General features: G+C 39.1%; 3 protein-coding genes across 3 annotated transcripts; all 3 read right to left on the bottom strand.

Annotated features, from left to right (window-relative positions):
• Nucleotides 1–519: 519 nt before the first annotated feature.
• LOC119262454 lies at nt 520–4,410 on the bottom strand. The gene is made up of 7 exons (XM_037534594.1): nt 4,350–4,410; nt 3,708–4,037; nt 2,622–3,128; nt 1,298–1,419; nt 1,169–1,193; nt 1,041–1,075; nt 520–949 (listed from the first exon to the last, which is right to left on the bottom strand). Exons 1-7 carry the CDS (start codon nt 4,408–4,410, stop codon nt 752–754), a joined length of 1,278 nt encoding a protein of 425 aa, XP_037390491.1. The 3' UTR covers nt 520–751.
• A 1,677-nt stretch (nt 4,411–6,087) lies between these two features.
• On the bottom strand, nt 6,088–11,917 carry LOC108415528. Its single transcript, XM_017688568.1, has 8 exons — nt 11,863–11,917; nt 10,135–10,203; nt 9,484–9,822; nt 7,014–7,421; nt 6,788–6,892; nt 6,655–6,676; nt 6,523–6,545; nt 6,088–6,420 (listed from the first exon to the last, which is right to left on the bottom strand). Exons 2-8 carry the CDS (start codon nt 10,193–10,195, stop codon nt 6,254–6,256), a joined length of 1,125 nt encoding a protein of 374 aa, XP_017544057.1. The 5' UTR covers nt 10,196–10,203; nt 11,863–11,917; the 3' UTR covers nt 6,088–6,253.
• A 6,564-nt stretch (nt 11,918–18,481) lies between these two features.
• LOC108417716 lies at nt 18,482–22,881 on the bottom strand. The gene is made up of 7 exons (XM_037534698.1): nt 22,640–22,881; nt 22,021–22,344; nt 21,448–21,930; nt 19,023–19,133; nt 18,883–18,907; nt 18,755–18,789; nt 18,482–18,663 (listed from the first exon to the last, which is right to left on the bottom strand). The coding sequence occupies exons 1-7, from the start codon at nt 22,689–22,691 to the stop codon at nt 18,623–18,625; spliced, it is 1,071 nt and encodes a 356-aa protein (XP_037390595.1). The 5' UTR covers nt 22,692–22,881; the 3' UTR covers nt 18,482–18,622.
• Between the last annotated feature and the right edge of the window lie 249 nt (nt 22,882–23,130).

Genomic DNA, 23,130 nt, shown 5'->3' with positions numbered 1-23,130 from the left:
GGTAACAGGGCTGCCCATTAAAATTTGGGATACAAGTTAAAATGATTTTTTTGTTAAATTAAATGTATTAGAAGGGAAAATTCCTTCAACATTAAATTGTTTGGAAATGAATCAAATAACAGTGTAATGATGGTTTTACTGGAAGATGTCAATAAATATTTATCATAGAGAACTTCAATATCAGTGAGGTGAGACAGCATATTTCACCATATTGAAGGTAGATACAGATGTTTTATGTATTTTTGTCATTATTTAGTACTAAATAATAATAATTCAGTACTTATTAGTTTATAATAAGTTTTAAGTTAAAGTACAGATCCCTTTATTTTCCATACAAATAAAAACAACGACAGTCACTTTATTGCTTTTAAAAAGGTAATGGGCTATAAACTGAACTCAGTTCATGGAAGGTGCCTCAAACGACAGACAACCGACAAAATCCTGAGCATCGATTTGTGAAACCTTCTGGGAAACATTTGATTTTATGCTGCACAATGAAAGAGAGTCACATGCAGCAGCTTTAAATCGATGTGATGATACACATAGATTTTAATTCCCTACATTAGAATGAAGATTTATATGAAATGAAGAAGTCAAGTCAAAGTTTATGTATATATAACGCTTTTTACAGCTGGAATTGTCACAAAGCAGCTTTACAGAAAACGGATTAGTGAACATTCCTGAACATTTCTTGATGATTTCTCATCAAAAGGTGTGACTATTTAATATACATGAACACTGTTGTCACAATTCACCCCTTTAAAAACAGCAGATAATCTTCATCATGAATATGTTTGGTGTCCTCTGATGCTCCAGATCCATCATTCAGCCTGGCAGCTGCATGAAGATCAACAGATGTTGTGGATTCTTCAGGGTCTGGATCTTCTTGGTAGAATTCCTCATGGATCCTAGTTCTCCTCCTCACCACGTCCCACAGCATACGGAGAACCTGCACACATCACCCATCACCCAGTGAGAGCTTTTTAAGAGATTTAAAAATGATAAAGAAAAAGGAAAACTCATGAAGTCTAAGATCTCACCATCAGTATCAGGAGCTGCTTCTCCACTTTGGAGGCTGCAGCAGAGACAGGAAAAGAAATGAGGGACAATAAAGAAAGTGATCAAGTTCATTTAAGACCTAAACTTAAACATTATTGTCACAGTCTACCTTTGTAACGGCACAGCCTGAGATCCTGTAGAGAAACATACATTATTAGTACATATAACCAGATTATTAGCTTCATTAATCATACAGCTCTTTATTAGAGGGTCAGATAGAGGTCATAGAGACTCATACTGGAGGGTCACCTCGTGCAGTGCTGGCCTTTTTCCTTATGAGTGCGAATGCGATCCAAACAGAAAGCAGAAGACCCAAACATATGGGCCATGAAGTAAACAGAGGCATGAGAGGGTGAACACCTGTAAACAGACGACCATCACAGTATCAGTGATTAGAAATACTGTAAAACAAAGCAGATAAAAGTGACGTTTATATTCTTAATTATATTATATAAACCTGTGTGTGACTGAGTTTGTATGTGTGAACATTATTTAACACCGTTTATCTCAGCAGTGAGTTTGTTTATGCTCATAAAAACACAATTTATTATTAAAATACATACTAATAAACATTAATACTGTCATGCTTGGCTCCTCCCACTCCCCCATGAGCTTTTTGTTTACCTTTTGATAGTCCACGTGCTTCTTTGTTTGGTATCCCTAGTCCTGCCCCCTTGTTTTGTGACTCTGCCTCTGATTGTTTTCACCTGTCCCTCGTCTTCCCGGTGTCCTGTTTAAGCCCTGTGTTTGCCCTTTGTTTTCGCTGGTCTTTGTTTGATGTTAGATGCACTGATTGTTTGAATTGTTTGTATGTCCTGTTGGAAGTGTTTGGGTTTGTCTGCCTATCGATCTCTCCGTGTTGGTTATATGAACCTGGACTGTCATGACCTCGACTCTGGACTTCCCCTAAATAAAAGTTGCTTATCTCAGCATGTGCGTCCGCCTCCTCGCTCCGCATTACAAATATAGCGCAAAGCAACCAGGATCTTCAGAAATTTCTTCTTTCCAAAAAGATAGTTGGTATCTTACGAGCTAGCTAGAAGAACAAAGTTCATAAAGTATATTTATATACACATATACGATCCCTGGTCAGATGACATTATTCTATTGATATAAGTGTGAATAAGTTAACACGCCCTCTACAGGGGACAAACCTCTGCATGTTTTAATACCGTTACTGCTGAAGATGTTGGGGGAAAAACATCTAAACATGAAAGTTATGGCATACTTTATATTTTAGGCTTTATTTCGTTTCAATATGTTATATGTGGAAAATCTAATAGAAATGAATCACTAAAATGTGTGGAAAACGCCATATTTTAGTGTCTTCTCAGTAGAGGATGTATTAACTAATTTACACTGAAAATTAACAGTTTATGAAATTCTATACATAACTATGCATACATTAATCATAGAGAGCTGCTTTTACACACTTATACTGTAGATGGAACTCACCACTTGTCTCCTCAGTAGTTAGACATAAGAGAAAGAAGATTAACAGTGAAGGTCATTTGTATTTTCCCCAATGATACATACTTATAATCAGTTCAATGCAGACTCACCACTAACGTTCTCAGTAGCTTTCTTTGTTGTCTCCTCAGTAGATTTCTTTGTTGTTTTCTCAGTGGTTGTCTCAGTCACGGTGGTCCAGGTTGGCTGTGGTCTCTTGTCTTTGTGGACATTGACTGTAACTCTTTTTATCACCTTCCAGTTTCCTTTAGCAGTGTTTTTATTAATCGGGTCCACTTGTACAGCACAGAGGTACTGACCGCTGTCTGACTCCATCACTTCACTGATCCTGATGTTGTGACTGTTCTGTCCTTTGGTTGGGTTTGAGAGTCTGTTAAGCAGATCTTTTTGCACAGCGCAGTGGTGACCGTACTGAGGTGAACGATGCTTGGAATAATCATAAGAATACACACAGGTGCTGCTCTCTCCAACAGTCTTAATCCAGTAAACAACGAATGGCACCCCATTATATTTTTGTGTGAAGGTGAAACTACAGTTTAAACTCACTGATCCACCTTCAGGTACTGTCAGTGAAGATGTTTCCTCAGGTGTGGATGTTACTGCAGGGAGAAAAGAGTGTTACCACTTCCTTCGGTCTAGTGTTGCTCCTTAATTCCACTGCCCATTTATCATTTAAGCCAACAATTCACCGCATCCAAATAACAAACACTCAAATTTGAGTATGCAGTGAGTAGCTGTGTGATTTTCAGGTAATGGCATGTATGGAAGTCCAGTACAAGACCAAAGCTAAGCTTATCACTGGTGAACAGAGCTGACTGTTCAGTTCAGTCATCCCTCAGATTGATGACTGATCATCACAGTGATTATCAGTCTAGTCAGGCTTTAGCAGGAACTTCAGTCACTGTAAAGAAGCCCTTTTGGATTTTTTCTATAGAGCAAGTCTTTTTTATTTTAACGTAGTTAATTACAAAGCACTGATGGTGTTTATTTGAAAGATATTATATACTTTTTAAATTTCTGGGTAAAATATTCTCTTAAATGTAAAGAGAATATTGCACACATGTATGACATGTGACACACTAAACAGAGCAGATGAGAACGCAAGACTACTGAGAAACATTAGAGAGACAGTAAGACATTAATTAACAACAATAATGCAGAGAATGAAAGTTACTCACTGTGTGGGTTTGGAGCAGCGACTATGTAGGAATAGACGACGTTGGGAGACGGTTTGAATGGAAAAAGGAGTCCAGAATCCAGAGATTTAACACAGGCAACAAATCCACTGTTTACTACTAGAGTACAAACACACTTTGACTGTGGAGGTTTATTACTGCAAAATTCCAGTTCATCATCATAATCATCATAATCAAGCTCAATCTTGATGTGGTCACAATGTACCAGGCGCTGCGGGTCAATCCCGTTAGACTTTGTGCTCACTTTCCATTTGTTTCCTTCACAGGAAATCTCTGATATATACCTAGCCATGTGAAGGAACTGAGTTTGCCCTGAAAAAGAAAAACAAACCGCTGTAAGTTTGAGCAGAACAGTTTGCTAATTCAGCCATTAGTTTTGATCCAGCTCACTTTATTAATGATAATAGACAAACTGCCAATAACTGAAAATTCAAATCTTAAAATGACAGTAAAAGTGAAGAGAAACACTGAACAGACAGAAAAACAAGATTTCCTTCAAAAGGGAAATGAATGTCACTGTATCTGATTTCAAACTGTAAACAATGTGATGACAGAAGTGTAATATAGAACAATATTATATATAACCGCCTCCTGAATGACAGTGAAATGATAATAAGTACTCACCGTGGCATTTACCAAGAAACCAGAGCAGAGGAGCGAAACACAGCCACACCACCACCTCCATTTCATTCACTGTGATAAAAAGCAGAAGTCAGAAATAATCATGCAGTTTAACTTCCTGTTCATTTTTCCTGTTTACATCTTTTTCGTTTAATACTGTTCAAGGAACCGTGTGTAGAAAAAAACATTCTTCATCAGTCTGTAATTAAATATTCTGGATAGTGAAGAAATCACAAATGATGATGGGCAAAAAAAACCCTTTAAAAAAAGAGGTTCTTCAAGGGTTCTTTAGTAAAGCCAAAGGTTTTAAAGAGAGATTTAATAGATTTAATAGCTCCCTCACAGAAGAATAATACATGAAAACTCTGCCTGATGCCTGAGCCACAGTTTTCCAATAGCTTTAATCGTGTGTTTTAAATGGTGGAGAGATACATGTAGATCACTGTACTGCAAAATATCACCTAAACAAAACATTTCTTTCAGATTTAGCACTAAGTTACTGTCATCAACGTCACATATAAACACTCAGTAGGTTCGCTGGCGGTTTTGGACAGTAAATAAAATGGCTGTATTTGTGTTCTAGACATGGTGAATCCTGGTTCCCATCACCTCCACTGCAAAGAAATCTGAGCAAGCAAATTTATCTACAAAGAACCATTTCACACCAAACCACTTCGATTGAGTTTGGCTACATCACAGTGATCAGTTAGAAACATCTGATGAATTGTCCTCCTCTATGATGGAGAACCTCTTATATAAGGTTCTTCAACCCCTTAAAACCCCAGACTTATTAGTAACTACAGGGACTTCAATGCAAACTGACTGAGTTATTCTTAGGCTATAGAACTGTGTCCCTGGCCCTTTAAGGGGTTAAAGAACTTTGGAAAAAGTGGTTCTACACTAACTGGCCACTTTATAGGCGCCTCAGAACTGCCTTAATTCTTTGTGGCAAACTTTCAACAAGGTGTTGGAAACGTTCCTCAGAGATTCTGGTTGGTTATTTGAGTTCCTGTTGCCTTTCTATCATCTGGAACCAGTCTGCCCATTCTCCTCTGACCTCTCACGTCAACAAGGCATTTTCATCCACACAAATGACCGCTCACTGGATATTCTCTCTTTTTCGGACCGTTCTCTGTAAACCCTAGAGATGGTACCCAACTAGCCTTCATACTTTCTCCATCACCTCTGCCGTTTCACATAGGAGTTACACCGGTGAACAGGACTGAACAAAACAACGATTCAGTATTACAGATAGCAGACATGAAATGTCTGTGCTGGTGACTGATTCAGGTCACAGGCTCCTCCAGTAATATTCAGACACTGGCTTCAAGTTGAAATCTTTATTGAAAGACACAACATCCAAATAATATATTAAATAATATATTAAGTGCCTGTCACAAGATTCAAAATCATACAAACTCATTATTGAAAAATAAAGTAATATGATATTTATTTTATATATTAGCACAGGCCTTTCGCCCAGTGACTGCTGGGATAGGCTCCAGCACCCCCCTGAGGGAGAAGAGGCTAAGAACATGAATGAATGAATATTAGCACAGGGACATGAATGCAATTAGAAAAAAGCAGTGAAATATATGTGTATATTTAAATAATATATGTGTGTATTTTGGGCACCCTGGTCACATTACATGTGTTTTTTGATTTTCTAAGGGAGTATAAGTGAACACATCCTCTACAGAGAACACACTTCTGCACATTTTCTTGCATGATTACCATTTGTTTGTTGAATTTAACACTTTGGGATGAAATAAAAAATGTTTTTTGTTTATGTTTTTTTCCCTTGAAATGTTAAATGCAGCAAGGAACATAGAAATTCTGCACTAAAATATGAAAAAAAATAAAGCATGTCCTACAGACGATGTGTTAACTTAGAAAATCAATCAAATCTAATTTGACCTGGGGGAGTTGCCTGAGGCCCCAGATTCATAAAAGCTATTCAGTCTAACGACTAAATAAGGGTCAATAGACGGTGTGGATTCTTCACGGCCTGGATCAGCCGTCTTAGATCCAAAGAAACTCCCCTCCTCACCATTTCCAACAGCATATGGAGAACCTGCATGTAGCATGAGTGAAGATTATACAGTAAGCATTACAGAGACGACTGAACATGGAAAGGAAGAGGAAGATGACACGACTGAAAAACTGACACACTTACAGTCCATGTCAGGAGCTTCTTCTCTGCAGCAATCAGAGGAAAACATGATGTAACAGAAATGAGTAACAGTTGATGCAGATGTGGAAATCATGTGTGTGTAAAATGAAGATGAATATGACTGTGATAGCTCACCTTTCTTGACCAGTCTGACGTCCTGTATGAATGGAAATATATAGTATATTAAATGAGGACAATGTCAAATGTCTATTAGCAAATGTTCAGATAGAAACTCTGTCTTTGAGCTGTTTCTTCACAGTGTGGTTACCTTGTGATGTGATGCACTTCTTTCTTATAAACACGACCAAGACAATCAGCAGAAGACACAGTATTATGGAAACTGCAACATATAAGGGCTTAAGACGATCAACATCTGTGTAGAGACAACAGTGAAAACATCAGCAGTTAGAAATAAGATCATGTAGATTAACAGTGAGGGTCATTTATATTTTCCCCAATGATACATATTTATAATCAGTTCAATGCAGACTCACCTCTAACTTTCCCTGTAGTAGTAACTGTAACTCTTTTTATCACCTTCCAGTTTCCTTTAGCAGTGTTTTTATTAATTGGGTCCACTTGTACAGCGCAGAGGTACTGACCGCTGTCTGACTCCATCACTTCACTGATGCTGATGTTGTGACTGTTCTGTCCTTTGGTTGGGTTTGAGATCCTGTTAAGCAGATCTTTTTGCACAGCGCAGTGGTGACCGTACTGAGGTGAACGATGCTTGGAATAATCATAAGAATACACACAGGTGCTGCTCTTTCCAACAGACTTAATCCAGTAAACAACAAAAGGCACCCCATTATATTTTTGTGTGAAGGTGAAACTACAGTTTAAACTCACTGATCCACCTTCAGGTACTGTCAGTGAAGATGTTTCCTCAGGTGTGGATGTTACTGCAGGGAGAAAAGAGTAGAGTGTATTACTTTGTCCTGGTTAGTGCCAGAGTTCAGCAACAAATGCTAAAAGCAGAATAATAACTACACTGTCCTAAATGTGCTCAGTAATGTTCTCTATTACAGTACATAGAAAATAACGTATCCAGAAAACGCTTATAATGCATATTAATAAAGCACGTGGGGAAAAAATCTGCTGTAATTTGTATTTGATTCAAGGTGTTTCTCGCTGTTACTGATGAGCAGTTTTGTTTCAGTCTTCTGTTAATGTGTTTAATGAAAAATATAATTATTCAGATGAAGCACCAAATGAATACAAAATTCTCAATATTATATTGACTCTTATCCTCTGCTTCAGTCCACTGCGTCTCCCATAATTCCACTGCACTTTCATCATATAAACCAGGGGTGTCAAACTGAACCACCACTAAAAGGGCCGTGTAAAAAGATCTCAGCAAATCTGTGGGCCAGCTGAGCAAAGCAGGAGCTGAATACTTAAACTATTCAAAAATAAGTTGAAATCAAAATAAACTGTCTTATATAAAACAATAGGACAGAATATCAGTTAATAATAACTGTTAAACCTCTTTAAATGTCCCCAGGAGGTAGGTTTTTAAACCCTGCCTATTTGTAAGAACTAGACACCTGGCGTCTTTTTGTGTAAACACTGGCCTATAGATTGCTATTGGAGGGATTTAGAGCACACATTATGTTGCAGTGCTTGCTGGGGACTGTAGTGCAGCTAAGGGTGAAACAGGCCACAGGCCTTGTGTTTGACATGTGGGTTCAAAACAAACAATTCAATACATCCCAATAACAAAATCTCACAAATATGAGTATGAAGTGAGAAACTGTGTGATTTTCAGGTAAAGGCATGTATGGAACTTGCCAGGAAACACATGCACAGGTCTAATACCAGACCAAAGCTAAGCTTATCACTCGTGAACAGAGCTGACAGTTCAGTTCAAACATCACTCAGATTAATAACTGATTATTATGTTTACATGCAAAGATTTTTGTCAATCCGATTGAATACATTCTGATCACAGATTCAGACTGAGGTGTTTATCTGCTCACCCTTTTCAACAGTCTGATTCGTTTACAAGCTCCCTGCAACATCACATGAGGTCCGGTCAGAGTGAGATGAGCAGCAGTGAGCAGTGCTTGTGTTTTTAATTGTTTTAAAATAATGTTAGATTCAGAAAAACGTGCTTCACATGTACTTATAAAGGAAGCGGCGAGAGGAAGACGTTGCTTCTCAAATACACTAAACTTCTGTATTACTATGTACGAGTCACTGTACTTTAGAAGAACAGCTGGGGAGTTTCTATTCTGTAAAACAGCAATTTATTGTGTTGTTGATTAAAATGAAAGTGACATTTTGTAAGTTCTTCAAATCGATATGTACAGTTAAAGCGGATTACCTCTGCCACACAAACGCACCTGTGCAGAACATATTTACATTTACTTACTTATTTCCTATTGGAATGTAATCGGATTCAGGTGTTTACATGGCTATTATTCTTCTATTTAACTGATTATTTCCAGAATTACCCACCTCGTTCAATTGAATAGAAACTGTATTCTGAATGGCCTCAATCAGACTAGACTAGACTATTCCGATTGAGGTGTTTACATGGACATATTCTATTCTGATTTAGCTATTAGTCGGATTATTAATGGATTATTAGGTTGCATGTAAACGTGGCTTCTTCTTTAGAGCAAGTCTTTTTTATTTTAACGTAGTTAATTACGAAGCACTGATGGTGTTTATTTGAAAGATATTATATACTTTTTAAATTTCTGGGTAAAATATTCTCTTAAATGTAAAAAGTAATTGTGTTCTGAAAGCTGCTTTTACAAATTGTAACTTGGACTGAACACAGATACGTCTTTCTCCAAACACTTGCGTTCCGTCACATCCCAACCCTGCTTACTACACACATGTAGGACATGTGACACACTAAACAGAGCAGATGAGAACGCAAGACTACTGAGAAACATTAGAGAGACAGTAAGACATTAATTAACAACAATAATACAGAGAATGAAAGTTACTCACTGAGTCGGTTTGGAGCAGCGAATATGTAGGAAGAGACGACGTTGGGAGACGGTTTGAATGGAAAAAGGAGTCCAGAATCCAGAGATTTAACACAGGCAACAAATCCACTCTTTACTTCTAGAGTACAAACACACTTTGACTGTGGAGGTTTATTTCTGCAAAATTCCAGTTCATCATCATCATCATCATCATCAACATCAAGCTCAATCTTGATGCGGTCACACTGTACCAGACGCTTCGGGTCAATCTTGTTAGACTTTGTGCTCACTTTCCATTTGTTTTCTTCACAGGAAATCAACCCTGATTTATACCTAGCCATGTAAAGGAACTGAGTTTGCCCTGAAAAAGAAAAACAAACCGCTGTAAGTTTGAGCAGAACAGTTTGCTAATTCAGCCATTAGTTTTGATCCAGCTCACTTTATTAATGATAATAGACAAACTGCCAATAACTGAAAATTCAAATCTTAAAATGACAGTAAAAGTGAAGAGAAACACTGAACAGACAGAAAAACAAGATTTCCTTCAAAAGGGAAATGAATGTGACTGTATCTGATTTCAAACTGTAAACAATGTGATGACAGAAGTGTAATATAGAACAATATTATATATAACCGCCTCCTGAATGACAGTGAAATGATAACAAGTACTCACCGTGGCATTTACCAAGAAACCAGAGCAGAGGAGCGAAACACAGCCACACCACCACCTCCATTTCATTCACTGTGATAAAAAGCAGAAGTGATGTAATCATACAGTTTAACTTCCTGTTCATTTCTCCTGTTTACATCTTTTTCGTTTAATACTGTTCAAGGAACCGAGTGTAGAAAAAAACATTCTTCATCAGTTTGTAATTAAATATTCTGGATACTGAAGAAATCACAAATGATGATGGGCAAAAAAAACCCTTTAAAAAAAGGGGTTCTTCAAGGGTTCTTTAGTAAAGCCAAAGGTTTTAAAGAGAGATTTAATAGAATGGGAATTCTTTTTTCAGAATTCCTGCATAATTAAATAGTTCAGATATAAACAAAGTCATTCAGAGCAGTTTGGTGTGAAAAACTTACCAAGTCAGAAGTGTTCACAGTGGTAGTGAAGGGAACCAGACGTCTGAAGAGGTTAATATCCTTTAAAGCTCCCTCACAGAAGAATAATACGTGAAAACTCTGCCTGATGCCTGAGCCACAGTTTTCCAATAGCTTTAATCGTATGTTTTAAATGGTGGAGAGATACATGTAGATCACTGTACTGCAAAATATCACCTAAACAAAACATTTCTTTCAGATTTAGCACTAAGTTACTGTCATCAACGTCACATATAAACACTCAGTAGGTTCGCTGGCGGTTTTGGACAGTAAATAAAATGGCTGTATTTGTGTTCTAGACATGGTGAATCCTGGTTCCCATCACCTCCACTGCAAAGAAATCTGAGCAAGCAAATTTATCTACAAAGAACCATTTCACACCAAACCACTTCGATTGAGTTTGGCTACATCACAGTGATCAGTTAGAAACATCTGATGAATTCTCTTCCTCTATGATGGAGAACCTCTTATATAAGGTTCTTCAACCCCTTAAAACCCCAGACTTATTAATAACTACAGGGACTTCAATGCAAACTTACTGAGTTATTCTTAGGCTATAGAACTGTGTCCCTGGCCCTTTAAGGGGTTAAAGAACTTTGGAAAAAGCGGTTCTACACTCACTGGCCACTTCAGAACTGCCTTAATTCTTCGTGGCAAACTTTCAACAAGGTGTTGGAAACGTTCCTCAGAGATTTTGGTTGGTTATTTGAGTTCCTGTTGCCTTTCTATGATCTGACCTTTCTGACCTCTCACATCAACAAGGCATTTTCGTCCACACAACTGACCGCTCCCTGGATATTTCCTCTTTTCCGGACCGTTCTCTGTAAACCCTAGAGATGGTTGTTTGTGAAAATCCCAGTAGATCAGCCGTTTCTGAAATACTCAGACCAGCTCATCGGGTACCAACAACCACGCCACGTTCAAAGTCTCTTAAATCACCTTTCTTCCCCGTTCTGATGCTCGGTCTGCACTTCAGTAAGTTGTCTTGACCATCTCTACATGCCTAAATGGACTGTGTTGCAGCCATGTGATTGGCTGATTAGTTATTTGTGTTACCAAGCAACTGAACAAACCGTAACAAACTGAACAAACTGTACCTAAAAAAGTGGCCGGTGAGTGTGTATAGCACCAAAAGAGGTTCCACCATAGTTACGACTCAAAGTCAGAACCCTTGTTGCTAAAAGTGCAGATAATTACAAAAAACTACTTCACAGTAAGATTTAATAGCAAGTGATGTATTTCTGTAAATATGTGCCAACACGTTTCTTATAACACAGAATAAACAAAGGATTCTGCTCACCTAATGACGGCTGTGTGGTGGACAGCAGTGGACAGAGGAGCTTCAAACCCACACTGGAGTCAAACTGTTCACTGCAGTGAAATCATGTCTGAAGAAGAAGTAAAAGTGGTTGTTGAAAAAAAACCCTGATGCAGAAAAGGTCTGACACCCCTCGAGTGCTGACGTCCCTCCAGCACTGAGTTTCCTGTAGAACTGCAGGGGAACTTTTTAGGACATCCAGCATCCATCAGTATACCAACCGAGTGTTCTAGACTCTGTTCGTCTCTTTTCGGTCCAAAATAAATGGTTAAAGCTCCAAACTGAGAGCTACAGATTCTATGATGTATAATTGTATTGATGGGGAAATTATAATATAAAGCTTCTGATTGGTTACAGAGCAAAACTTCATCAAATATGAATTTTGTAACGTGATACTTAAGAACAACACTAGAACATGTAGCCTTCATGCATAAACTATAAGATCAGGACAGAAGCTCTATTTCTAGACGCTGATGACTTCATTTCAATGAATGACCATAAACCACAGACGCTCAGACGTTGTCTGATTTCCTGTGTGGCGAAACGCAGGAAATATCTGCCTCCTATATGTTTCTTTAAAAGGATCTGTCAGCTTGTCAGGTTATACGCCTTCTGCTGATTATACTTTGTTGCCAGACAGAAAGTTAATGCTGCTTGTTTAAAGCTAAATACTGAATTAATATAAAAATATAGCTAATCTTATAATCAGAATACAAAACTCTCATATTCTCCCAATTTCCCTTCTTTGACACTATCAGTGTCAAAACCATCATATGAAGATAAGTGTGTGGGCCAAGACTGCTTAATCACTGGAGTCATCTTCCACTGAGAGGTCTGGGTGGTGCTCAAATGGCCAGTCAGTTTTGTGATGTGAATGAGGATCATAACCGAGGGCCACGTTGTCGCTGCTTGGACCAGTCATATAGGGAGTCACAGCCTGAATAGTTTCCGCATCAATAACAACACCAGAGCGATCACTGAGCCACAACTGACAGTAATGTTGTCCACAAACCTCCACTGGTGAACCACAAACACAGAAGGATCTCAACTCTGGTTTTCCTGCAGTTCTTTTATACCGTCAGAAGTGTCTTGGATCTTGAGGCATTGGAAGCATAAATTCAGAAGCACTCACCTCCCACAACCTGACACACCTGCTCTCTCTGCTAAGAGAAGATTTAGTGCAGCACAGTTTTGCAGAGCTACTTCTATTTCACTCACTTTGTTCTGAATAGCTTGTAGTGCTCTGAGTGAGGCACGCATGTGGTTTACTAAGACCAGCAAGAGGTACTTTATTCTCACCACTGTAAAAACTATATAAAGACCAAAACCAGGAAAAATCACCACAAATATCCTTTCAGCTTGTGTGAGTGTTTGTTTTTGCTTGTGGATGCATGAACCCAGTGAACAGGACCAAACTAGTTGGTAAAATTGCCAAAAGTTTTTTTGGGTAACTGCCAGTAGTCATTAGAGCCACTCAGGGCCACAGCCTAACCAAGCAAATCAAATCAAATGGGGTAAAACATCTATTAAACACAAGAGACTGTAGTGGTAGTGATTTTTTGCAGTTATCTAGCCAAACATTTGCCTTCTGCATGTTTCCCTCAGCAGCCAAAAGCATTGATATGAGTGTCTTAGTGGCCATATGTTACATATGTGATGTGAGTTTTTGTTGTAAGTGCAGTTCAGAGCTCGTACTCCTCAGTGTGGATGGATTTCAGGCCATAGCTCCACACTTAGAAAGAGCACTTAACTCCTTATGCACGTCTTCTGTTGCAAGTTTTTATCTACAAGTAAATCTACCATTTGTTTTGTGTCAGTCCTGCTTCCCGTGTTACGGCCAGTCGAAACAATTACGATCAACATCACACTCTCAGAAATAGAGGTACGAACCTGTCAGTGTCACTGGGGAGGTACCCTCAGGGGTACACCTCAGTACCTTTAGTCAGGGAACATAACTGAACCATAATCCACGGAAATGATATTTCATATGGTATTGACTCCAAATGCCATGAATCATCTCTCTCTCTCTCACACACACACACACACACACACACACACACACACACACACACTCTTAAAACATATTAAAGGTGCACAACCGGACCTTAAAACCACTGGTGTACCTTTGAAGGTACATGTATGTTGTTTGTACCTCTACAAAAAATATGTACCTGCACAGAACCTTTATTTCTAACAGTGGACGCGTTCTCAGTCCTCTAATCACTGATTAGCAACTGTTTCTATCTGCAGTTGCCCAAAGCTGGTTTGTTATCAGCACATGTTTGTAGCTAGTGTGAAGACACTGAGGCCCACAGGAGTTCATGATGGGCTTTATGAGATTCAATGTGAAAACAGTAATGAGACCACCCAATCAGCAGTGACTGTATCTCAGCTGTCCTCAGATCAGCTGTGGTTCGGCCTTTCTGTTTATCTCTGGATGAGATGCCATGTTAATAATACATAGAAGAACTTTGACTTCTTCCCCATTTCAGGACCAGTTTTAACACTTCATTCCACTGGGGCTCATCAGTTCAGAGTGGGGGGGATTCCCAGCACCATCTTAAGAGCTGTTCCATTACGCTATTTACTGATGTGAAGCATGTTAGATGAGTCCTCAGAGGGGAGAGGAACTGAGCGAACACCAGTGTCAAATTAAGCAGCAGAACTTGCCCAGAAATCATTGCGAACCGACTCGTTTCCCTTTTCAATCCCCAAAATAAAAACAGTTTGTAATCAATAATTTACAAAACTATAAAATTCGATTTACTGGCCTTTAGTTAACAAACTGCTGATGTACATAATGTCTGATACAGCTTTATCACTTTCCTCTGCTAGCTGGCTTGGTAGCATGCTAAAGGCTACATGGCTAACAAGAAGGCAAAGCAAGGCGTTACACCGCTGTTCTACTCCAGGTTTATAGCCAGCCAAAGCAGTTCCTCACACACGCTATGTATGTTAGGCTGTAGTGATGGGAGTTTGAACGGTTTGCTCTGGCAGGTGTGTTTACTGGTTGTGATCAGTTGTGAACGGCACTGGAAAGTGAAGTCATATCTATTTTCAGCAGCCATGGCATGTAAGATACTGTGACTCTACAAAGCAGAGAATCCTTACTCTTTATGACATGACATGTTACTCAGGCTGCCCTCCAACAGCTCGTCTGCTGTAAAGAGACAACAGAAAGACATAGAAACTGATGCAGACATTTCTGATTCAAACGATTAAAACAGCTTAAATGAACTTGGATGAATCCTTTAGGCAAACGATATTCATTAACCTGTTTAAATGCATTGAAGAATACCAGCTCTCTGGCCTGTGTGTGAGGATGGTCTCTCCATCCAGGGGAGAAATGGGCTCCTGCAGTCAGTGTCATTATCAAAATTCTCTGACAAATGTAGCCAATGGATACATCAACATTCAGATCATTTGAGCAATCAGAGTAATTCACTGCCCATGGAAATTCATCATGATTAATATTAAGATTAAGATTAAGTGACCCTTATTAGTCCCACAAAGCATTTAACCCATCTGTGCAGTGAAGTGCACTGAGCACACACACACTAGGGGGCAGTGAGCACACTTGCCCGGAGCGCTGGGCAGCCCAATCCGCAGCGCCCGGGGAGCAGTTGGGATGTCATGATCAGAGCTTCATTATCATGAGAGGCTATTCCTTATCCTGATAGGATCCCGTACATGAACATGAGGATCAATAAAAACACCATGATCAGTTACTCGATGATTTCATGCAAGATCTAATGGGACTTTATAGTTTTATACCCTTGTTTTTGTGGCCAAATAACACTCCTATAGCTCTGAAGGAAACTGGTGGGCTGTTTGAATTAGCTGGACTAATTGGTGTAGTTGCCGTCTCTCAGCTCTCAGCTTCCTATGAGTGGATGTCTTCCCCTATTCTTGTTTCAGCTCACTCAGTCACTGCAGTATGAAGCATCATGTCCTTCCTGTATGAGCTTTCTGCGTGAACCATAAACAGAATCCACCTAGATGAAAAGTATAAATAGTTCCATCAACATAATACACAGCTTTGGCAAAAATGACTCCACTATCATGAGTAAAAGTTCTTTCTCTTTATTTGTTATTCAGAATTGCAGGAAACAGCGACCGTAGCCACTGTGGATCACTCAGTATTGTCCCTTTATTGGTCTTTTATTGGTGGAATAATGACGCTGCACCCCACTGCACTTGTGAATGGATAGTCCTTAACATAGTATGGCTTTTCATTAAGTACTTGATCATCATCAATTCCTACTCATGCCTGGAAGGAGACATTTCAGGAAAGAGTCTCATTGCAGGGCCAGTCAGAACATGAGGTGGGCTTAACCCGGTAGCTGTGTTCATTATTCTTTATATGTACATCAAAATAAGCAGCAGTGCCTGCATCCAAGACAGTCCATCCACTTTAGATCATGTTTCCATGATGGTCTAATTTATTCTTTACACATCTTCCACAAGTGAAAACAAAAGCTGTCAAGAACACAAACACGAACACAAAGATCACGAACCTAAACCTGGAACATGCAACAACAATGTCAAATATCAAACAAGTGGCTAGTGAGCAATGGAAACACAGGGGTATAAATACTAAATAGAAGACAAGGAACACCCGACGCTCATGAGAGGGCAGGGCTAGGAAACAAGGAACAGGTGAAGGCTGAAGTCACGGCAGGAGAGGGGAGGAGCTAAAACAACAACAAAATCAGATGGCACTAGAAAACAAAGGCAAAAGTTGAGAAAGTTACTAGAGACAAACCCAGTAGGATGAACCAAAGAAGCCAGAGAGGGATGCTCCAGGGATTAGGTCTGGTGGAGAGGAGAGGAGAGGAGAGGAGAGGAGGACACAGGGGAAAAAGAGGGGCTTACCAAATTACCATATTTACCTTTTCTTGAACCCAAGACTGAGTGTGGAGGTGAGGGGGCTTCCCTTAAGTAGGGGAGGAACAGGGAACGTTGATTATCCGTAATCAAGGTGGAGTGACTCTGTGCCTCCCTCTGGTGGCCAGAGTTGGTGTGGCAGGTGGCCCAGCCCCTGCCTGGGCCCTTAAAATCTTTGAACAAGTCTACTCTGAAACAGCGCTCGCTCACACTGGGTGATGTAATGTTGTAGGTAGTAGAGACTGAGTAGTTTTAGCATGATCGCCTACTTTGAGTAGCTCATCTCACGTAAAATGCTTCAAATAAAAGAGTTATAAATGATAATAACTAATAAAATCATTATAAGAATTAAATAATGACTTTAAAGCTTAGTGTCTTTTAAAGACAAAACACAGGATCAGGGTCGATATCAATATTGGTCAATATTCAGGGTTTCAGTTTCATTTCAGAGAAAGTGGTGCAGTGTTTTCTCTAAAACGGACACCAGAGAAATGGATCAGGAACTAAATGTAAAGTCCTAAAAACAGAAGAGAACCCTCAGATCCTTCTAGGCCTTCAAAGAAGAGCTAATGATTTCTGGGAGATGAAAAATTCATGTCTGTAATTTGAACAAAAGTTCAAAATCTTGAAACACCCTACAGCAAACTGTCCAATCAGAATTTCAGATTAACTTTCAACATAAGTTCATAACTTGTGAGTCACTAAATTGTTGAATCCAGTCCAGAACGGAGAGTTTGGGGAGGGCGTGGCCGAGGCACATACAGAGGTGTGGCCTACACAAATGAATTAAATGCTTTTATCCACAAAACAAAGTAAAACGTTTTGCAATTTTTTGTATTTTAGAGAAAATTTTGAGAAAACAGAAAAAAATGCTTAATTGTCTGATTGTCATTCTGTAGAAAACAAACAGGTGATGAAAATTCCAGAAAAAATCATAATGGAATGTTTCATTTTTTACGAGAGGAAACAGGTTTAGGTAACAGGGCTGCCCATTAAAATTTGGGATACAAATTAAAATGATTTTTTTGTTAAATTAAATGTATTAGAAGGGAAAATTCCTTCAACATTAAATTGTTTGGAAATGAATCAAATAACAGTGTAATGATGGTTTTACTGGAAGATGTCAATGAATATTTATCATAGAGAACTTCAATATCAGTGAGGTGAGACAGCATATTTCACCATATTGAAGGTAGATACAGATGTTTTATGTATTTTTGTCATTATTTAGTACTAATTATAATAAGTTTAAAGTTAAAGTACAGATCCCTTTATTTTCCATACAAATAAAAACAACGACAATCACTTTATTGCTTTTAAAAAGGTAATGGGCTATAAACTGAACTCGGTTCATGGAAGGTGCCTCAAACGACAGACAACCAACAAATTCCTGAGCATCGATTTGTGAAACCTTCTGGGAAACATTTGATTTTATGCTGCACAATGAAAGAGAGTCACATGCAGCAGCTTTAAATCGATGTGATGATACACATAGATTTTAATTCCCTACATTAAAATGAAGATTTATACGAAATGAAGAAGTCAAGTCAAAGTTTATTTATATAACGCTTTTTACAGCTGGAATTGTCACAAAGCAGCTTTACAGAAAACGGATTAGTGAACATTCCTGAACATTTCTTGATGATTTCTCATCAAAAGGTGTGACTATTTAATATACATGAACACTGTTGTCACAATTCACCCCTTTAAAAACAGCAGATAATCTTCATCATGAATATGTTTGGTGTCCTCTGATGCTCCAGATCCATCATTCAGCCTGGCAGCTGCATGAAGATCAACAGATGTTGTGGATTCTTCATGGTCTGGATCTTCTTGGTAGAATTCCTCATGGATCCTAGTTCTCCTCCTCACCACGTCCCACAGCATACGGAGAACCTGCACACATCACCCATCACCCAGTGAGAGCTTTTTAAGAGATTTAAAAATGATAAAGAAAAAGGAAAACTCATGAAGTCTAAGATCTCACCATCAGTATCAGGAGCTTCTTCTCCATTTTGGAGGCTGCAGCAGAGACAGGAAAAGAAATGAGGGACAATAAAGAAAGTGATCAAGTTCATTTAAGACCTAAACTTAAACATTATTGTCACAGTCTACCTTTGTAATGGCACAGCCTGAGATCCTGTAGAGAAACATACATTATTAGTACATATAACCAGATTATTAGCTTCATTAATCATACAGCTCTTCATTAGAGGGTCAGATAGAGGTCATAGAGACTCATACTGGAGGGTCACCTCGTGCAGTGCTGGCCTTTTTCCTTATGAGTGCGAATGCGATCCAAACAGAAAGCAGAAGACCCAAACATATGGGCCATGAAGTAAACAGAGGCATGAGAGGGTGAACACCTGTAAACAGACGACCATCACAGTATCAGTGATTAGAAATACTGTAAAACAAAGCAGATAAAAGTGACGTTTATATTCTTAGTTATATTATATAAACCTGTGTGTGACTGAGTTTGTATGTGTGAACATTATTTAACACCGTTTATCTCAGCAGTGAGTTTGTTTATGCTCATAAAACACAATTTATTATTAAAATACATACTAATAAACATTAAAACAGTATAAAATGACCAGAATCTCTTCTTTTTTTCAGGACGGTGACTTATATATTATGAGCTAGTTGGAAGAACAAAGTCTGGTTCCAGATTTCTCCTCAACATCTCTAGACATTAGATGGATTTATTTGATTCCATCAGCTGCACTTCTGATTTAATTTATTCATGCAGTGATCATATAAACCAGGGGTTGAATGAGAACTGCAAACAAATCTGGTTTTCTTTAAGGAGAAGTTTGCAAAGAGCTAAACAAACAGACTGAGATTACGGAAAATTGCTGGTTGTTGTATGAATTTTGTGTGTGTGTTTATTCTAATACATAAACAGCGTTTTACTTCTACTTCTAATTTTCCCAGATGCCCAAACTTATATACACACACACACACACACACACACACACACACACACATATATATATATATATATATATGAAAAGTGGTAAAAATGTTGAAAGAGTGGCGATAAAGACATGCAAGATAATAATAATATATATATTTTTTGTGTTATTATTTTAGGCCATTATATTTGTCAATACTTTTGACTTGGAAGAGGATCAGATCACATTTTATGACAAATTAATGAAGAAAACCATAAAATTCCAAAAGGTTCACAAGCTGTTTTCTTGCCACTATATATATAGATATATAGAGGCGCTGAGGAAGAGGAGGTGCTGTCTGAGGGGCTGAGGAAGAGGAGGTGCTGTCTGAGGCGCTGAGGAAGAGGAGCGGCTGTCTGAGGGGCTGAGGAAGAGGAGGTGCTGTCTGAGGGGCTGAGGAAGAGCAGCGGCTGTCTGAGGGGCTGAGGAAGAGGAGGTGCTGTCTGAGGGGCTGAAGAAGAGCAGCGGCTGTCTGAGGGGCTGAGGAAGAGCAGCGGCTGTCTGAGGGGCTGAGGAAGAGCAGCGTCTGTCTGAGGGGCTGAAGAAGAGCAGCGGCTGTCTGAGGGGCTGAGGAAGAGGGGCGGTCATGTGGAGAAAACTGCGCTGACTGACCGAAAGCAGCTGGACTTCCGAGCGTATTCTGGGGAAAACACAGCGGGAGCAGTGCTACAGACTGACGTTCATCCTGAACGATGAAAAATACTTAATAAAAAGCTCAGAAATAAAACGCTTTTTAAAATAAACGCTACAGATGCTTATTTTTGTCTTGTATTGCTTCATTTACCACAGTCACAGAAGTGCGAGGTGAATGATGACGGCTAAATTTCAGACTCCGAGCTCATAAACCAGATCAGGATGCATCAAATAAAATGCATATTAGCAGCTTAACTGCGCAGGGCCCTTTATCTGAGTGCATTTCGTACAAAATTACACGTCACATTACTGTTTATCCTTTGTGTGTTAGAAATAAAGCAGGTTCATTAAGGTGGGTGAGGACGGAATGAACTGAAATGATTTAGAAACTAATAGTCACGATTATCTGGATTTATCTGGGCTGCTGAGTCGAGTATAAATGATAGATATTAAATCAGCCTGTTCTTCATGCCCACGTTTCCACAGCAGTGTCAGTGCAGGAAAACAGCTGCTGCAGATTTAGAGCCGTCCTTTTACACTGAGATGATCCCCCTTTAGTCGGAGGGGATGTAAATTAATGAGCGACTGCGAGTTAACAGATAAAACGTGAACAGCGCAATGAACGTTATGGTGTATGAGGGCTCTGAAGGGCTGTCCCGGATGTGGTGATGTCCACCAAGGTTCCTTTTCGGTTAAAATGCTGCCTTAGAAGGCAGTGACTAGTTGGGCAGCTGCCTTTAGAACGCAACACATAGCAGTGGTTTTGTACGTGTGAATAACTGAACGCTTCCTCTGCTGAGAACACTCTGTTTATCTGGTGAAAGGTAATCAATAAATGCGGCCTGTGCAAAAGTTACGGTACATTTAGACTTTATTTTATAAATAGTGTGTTAAACTCAGAGTACATAGAAACGGAGCACTGAAACGTGCAGAAAATGCCATATTTAAGTGTGTTCTCTGTAGAGGATGTGTTAACTTATTCACACTTAGAAAATCAACAAAATAGCAAATCTTATACATATAAATATCTTATGCATATGTGCATCATAGAAAGGTGCTTTTACACGTATTTCATAAAGATAAAACTCACCAGTAGTTTCCTCAGTAGCTTTCTTTGTTGTTTCCTCAGTAGTTGTCTGAGTCACGGTGGTCCTGGCTGGCTGTGGTCTCTTGTCTTTGTGGACTCTGACTGTAACTCTTTCTATCACCTTCCAGTTTCCTTCAGCAGTGTTTTTATTACTTGGGTCCACTTGTACAGCGCAGAGGTACTGACCGCTGTCTGACTCCATCACTTCACTGATCCTGATGTTGTGACTGTTCTGTCCTTCAGTTTGGTTTGAGAGTCTGTTAAGCAGATCTTCCTGTATGGTGCAGTGGTAACCGAGCCCGAGCGGCTCATACGGGGAATAATCATGAGAATACACACAGGTGCTGCTCTCTCCAACAGTCTTAATCCAGTAAACAACAAAAGACACCCCATTATATTCTTGTGTGAAGGTGAAACTACAGTTTAAACTCACTGATTCACCTTCAGGTACTGGCAGTGAAGATGTTTCCTCAGGTGTGGATGTTACTGCAGGGAGAATAAGAATAATGCCAATTATTCAAAACCAAGAAACGTCTAGATCTTCATAAGATGATACAGAGAATGAAAGTTACTCACTGTGTGGGTTTGGATCAGCAACTATGTATGAACGGACGATGTTGGGTGACGGTTTGAATGGATATAAGAATCCAGGATCCAGAGATTTAACACAGGCAACAAAGCCACTCTTTACTGCTAGAGTGCAGTCTGGCTTTGACTGTGAGTGTTTATTTGTGCAGAAGTCCAGTTTCTCATCATCCTCTGTGAGCTCAATGCTGATGTGGTCACACTGTGTGCAGTTGAAGTCAATCCGGCTGTCAGACTTTGTGCTTATTTGCCATTTGGTTGTTTCACATCTCAGCTCTACTTTATTTGTTGCTCTATAAATGAACTGAGTTTGTCCTTAAAAACAAAAAAGAAATGAATGTGAGACCAAAAAAAAAACAGTGAATTCAGGCTGTTGTTTTGTTTATTATCATAAATTTATTAATGATAAACTAAAAAGGTAAAGATGTCTAACACTTAGCAAAAGTGTAAATATTGTACAGATAGAAAAAGACTTGATGAACGTGAATCTACTGCTACAGAATGACGGTCTGAGTTCAACCTGCAGTCAAAGTTACACTAAAAATGATCAGATGGAACAATATTATATATATACTGTAAACAGGGTAACAACAATGTGGAAATCACTCACCGTGGCTTTTACTGAAGACAATAAACAGAAAAATGAAGCGTAGCGTCGCCATGACTTCTGTTACTCGTTCAAAAGCAGAAGCGTGGGAAGTTGTATCTGTTCGTCTTACAGGAAGAGCTGTAACTCCTTCAACTTGGCTTCAGTAAAACTGAGCTTATTTCCTCAGTTCAAACTTTAGATTTAGAGAATTATTTCTGGATAATACAGAGATATTTCAGGCTAAAATGAAACAAAGCTAGAACCCAAAGCTCTAGACCAGATCATTGTGAATGCATTATATAAAAACTAATTTACTGTATGGTTTATGTTACATGAAGGTGGAGCAGTTTGGAGATAAAGCCAGAGAGGCCAGGTTGAGATGGTTTGGACATGTGTTGAGGAGGAATAGTGGATATATTGGTCAAAGAATGTTGGAGATGGAGCTGCCGGGTAGAAGGAGAAGAGGTAGACCTCAGAGAAGGTTTATGGATGTAGTGAAGGTGGACATGGAG

Source organism: Pygocentrus nattereri, chromosome 25, assembly GCF_015220715.1.
Source record: "Pygocentrus nattereri isolate fPygNat1 chromosome 25, fPygNat1.pri, whole genome shotgun sequence".
Lineage (NCBI taxonomy): Eukaryota > Metazoa > Chordata > Actinopteri > Characiformes > Serrasalmidae > Pygocentrus > Pygocentrus nattereri.
Note: the sequence above shows the minus strand (reverse complement) of the source record. Positions and strands in the feature narration are given on the sequence as shown.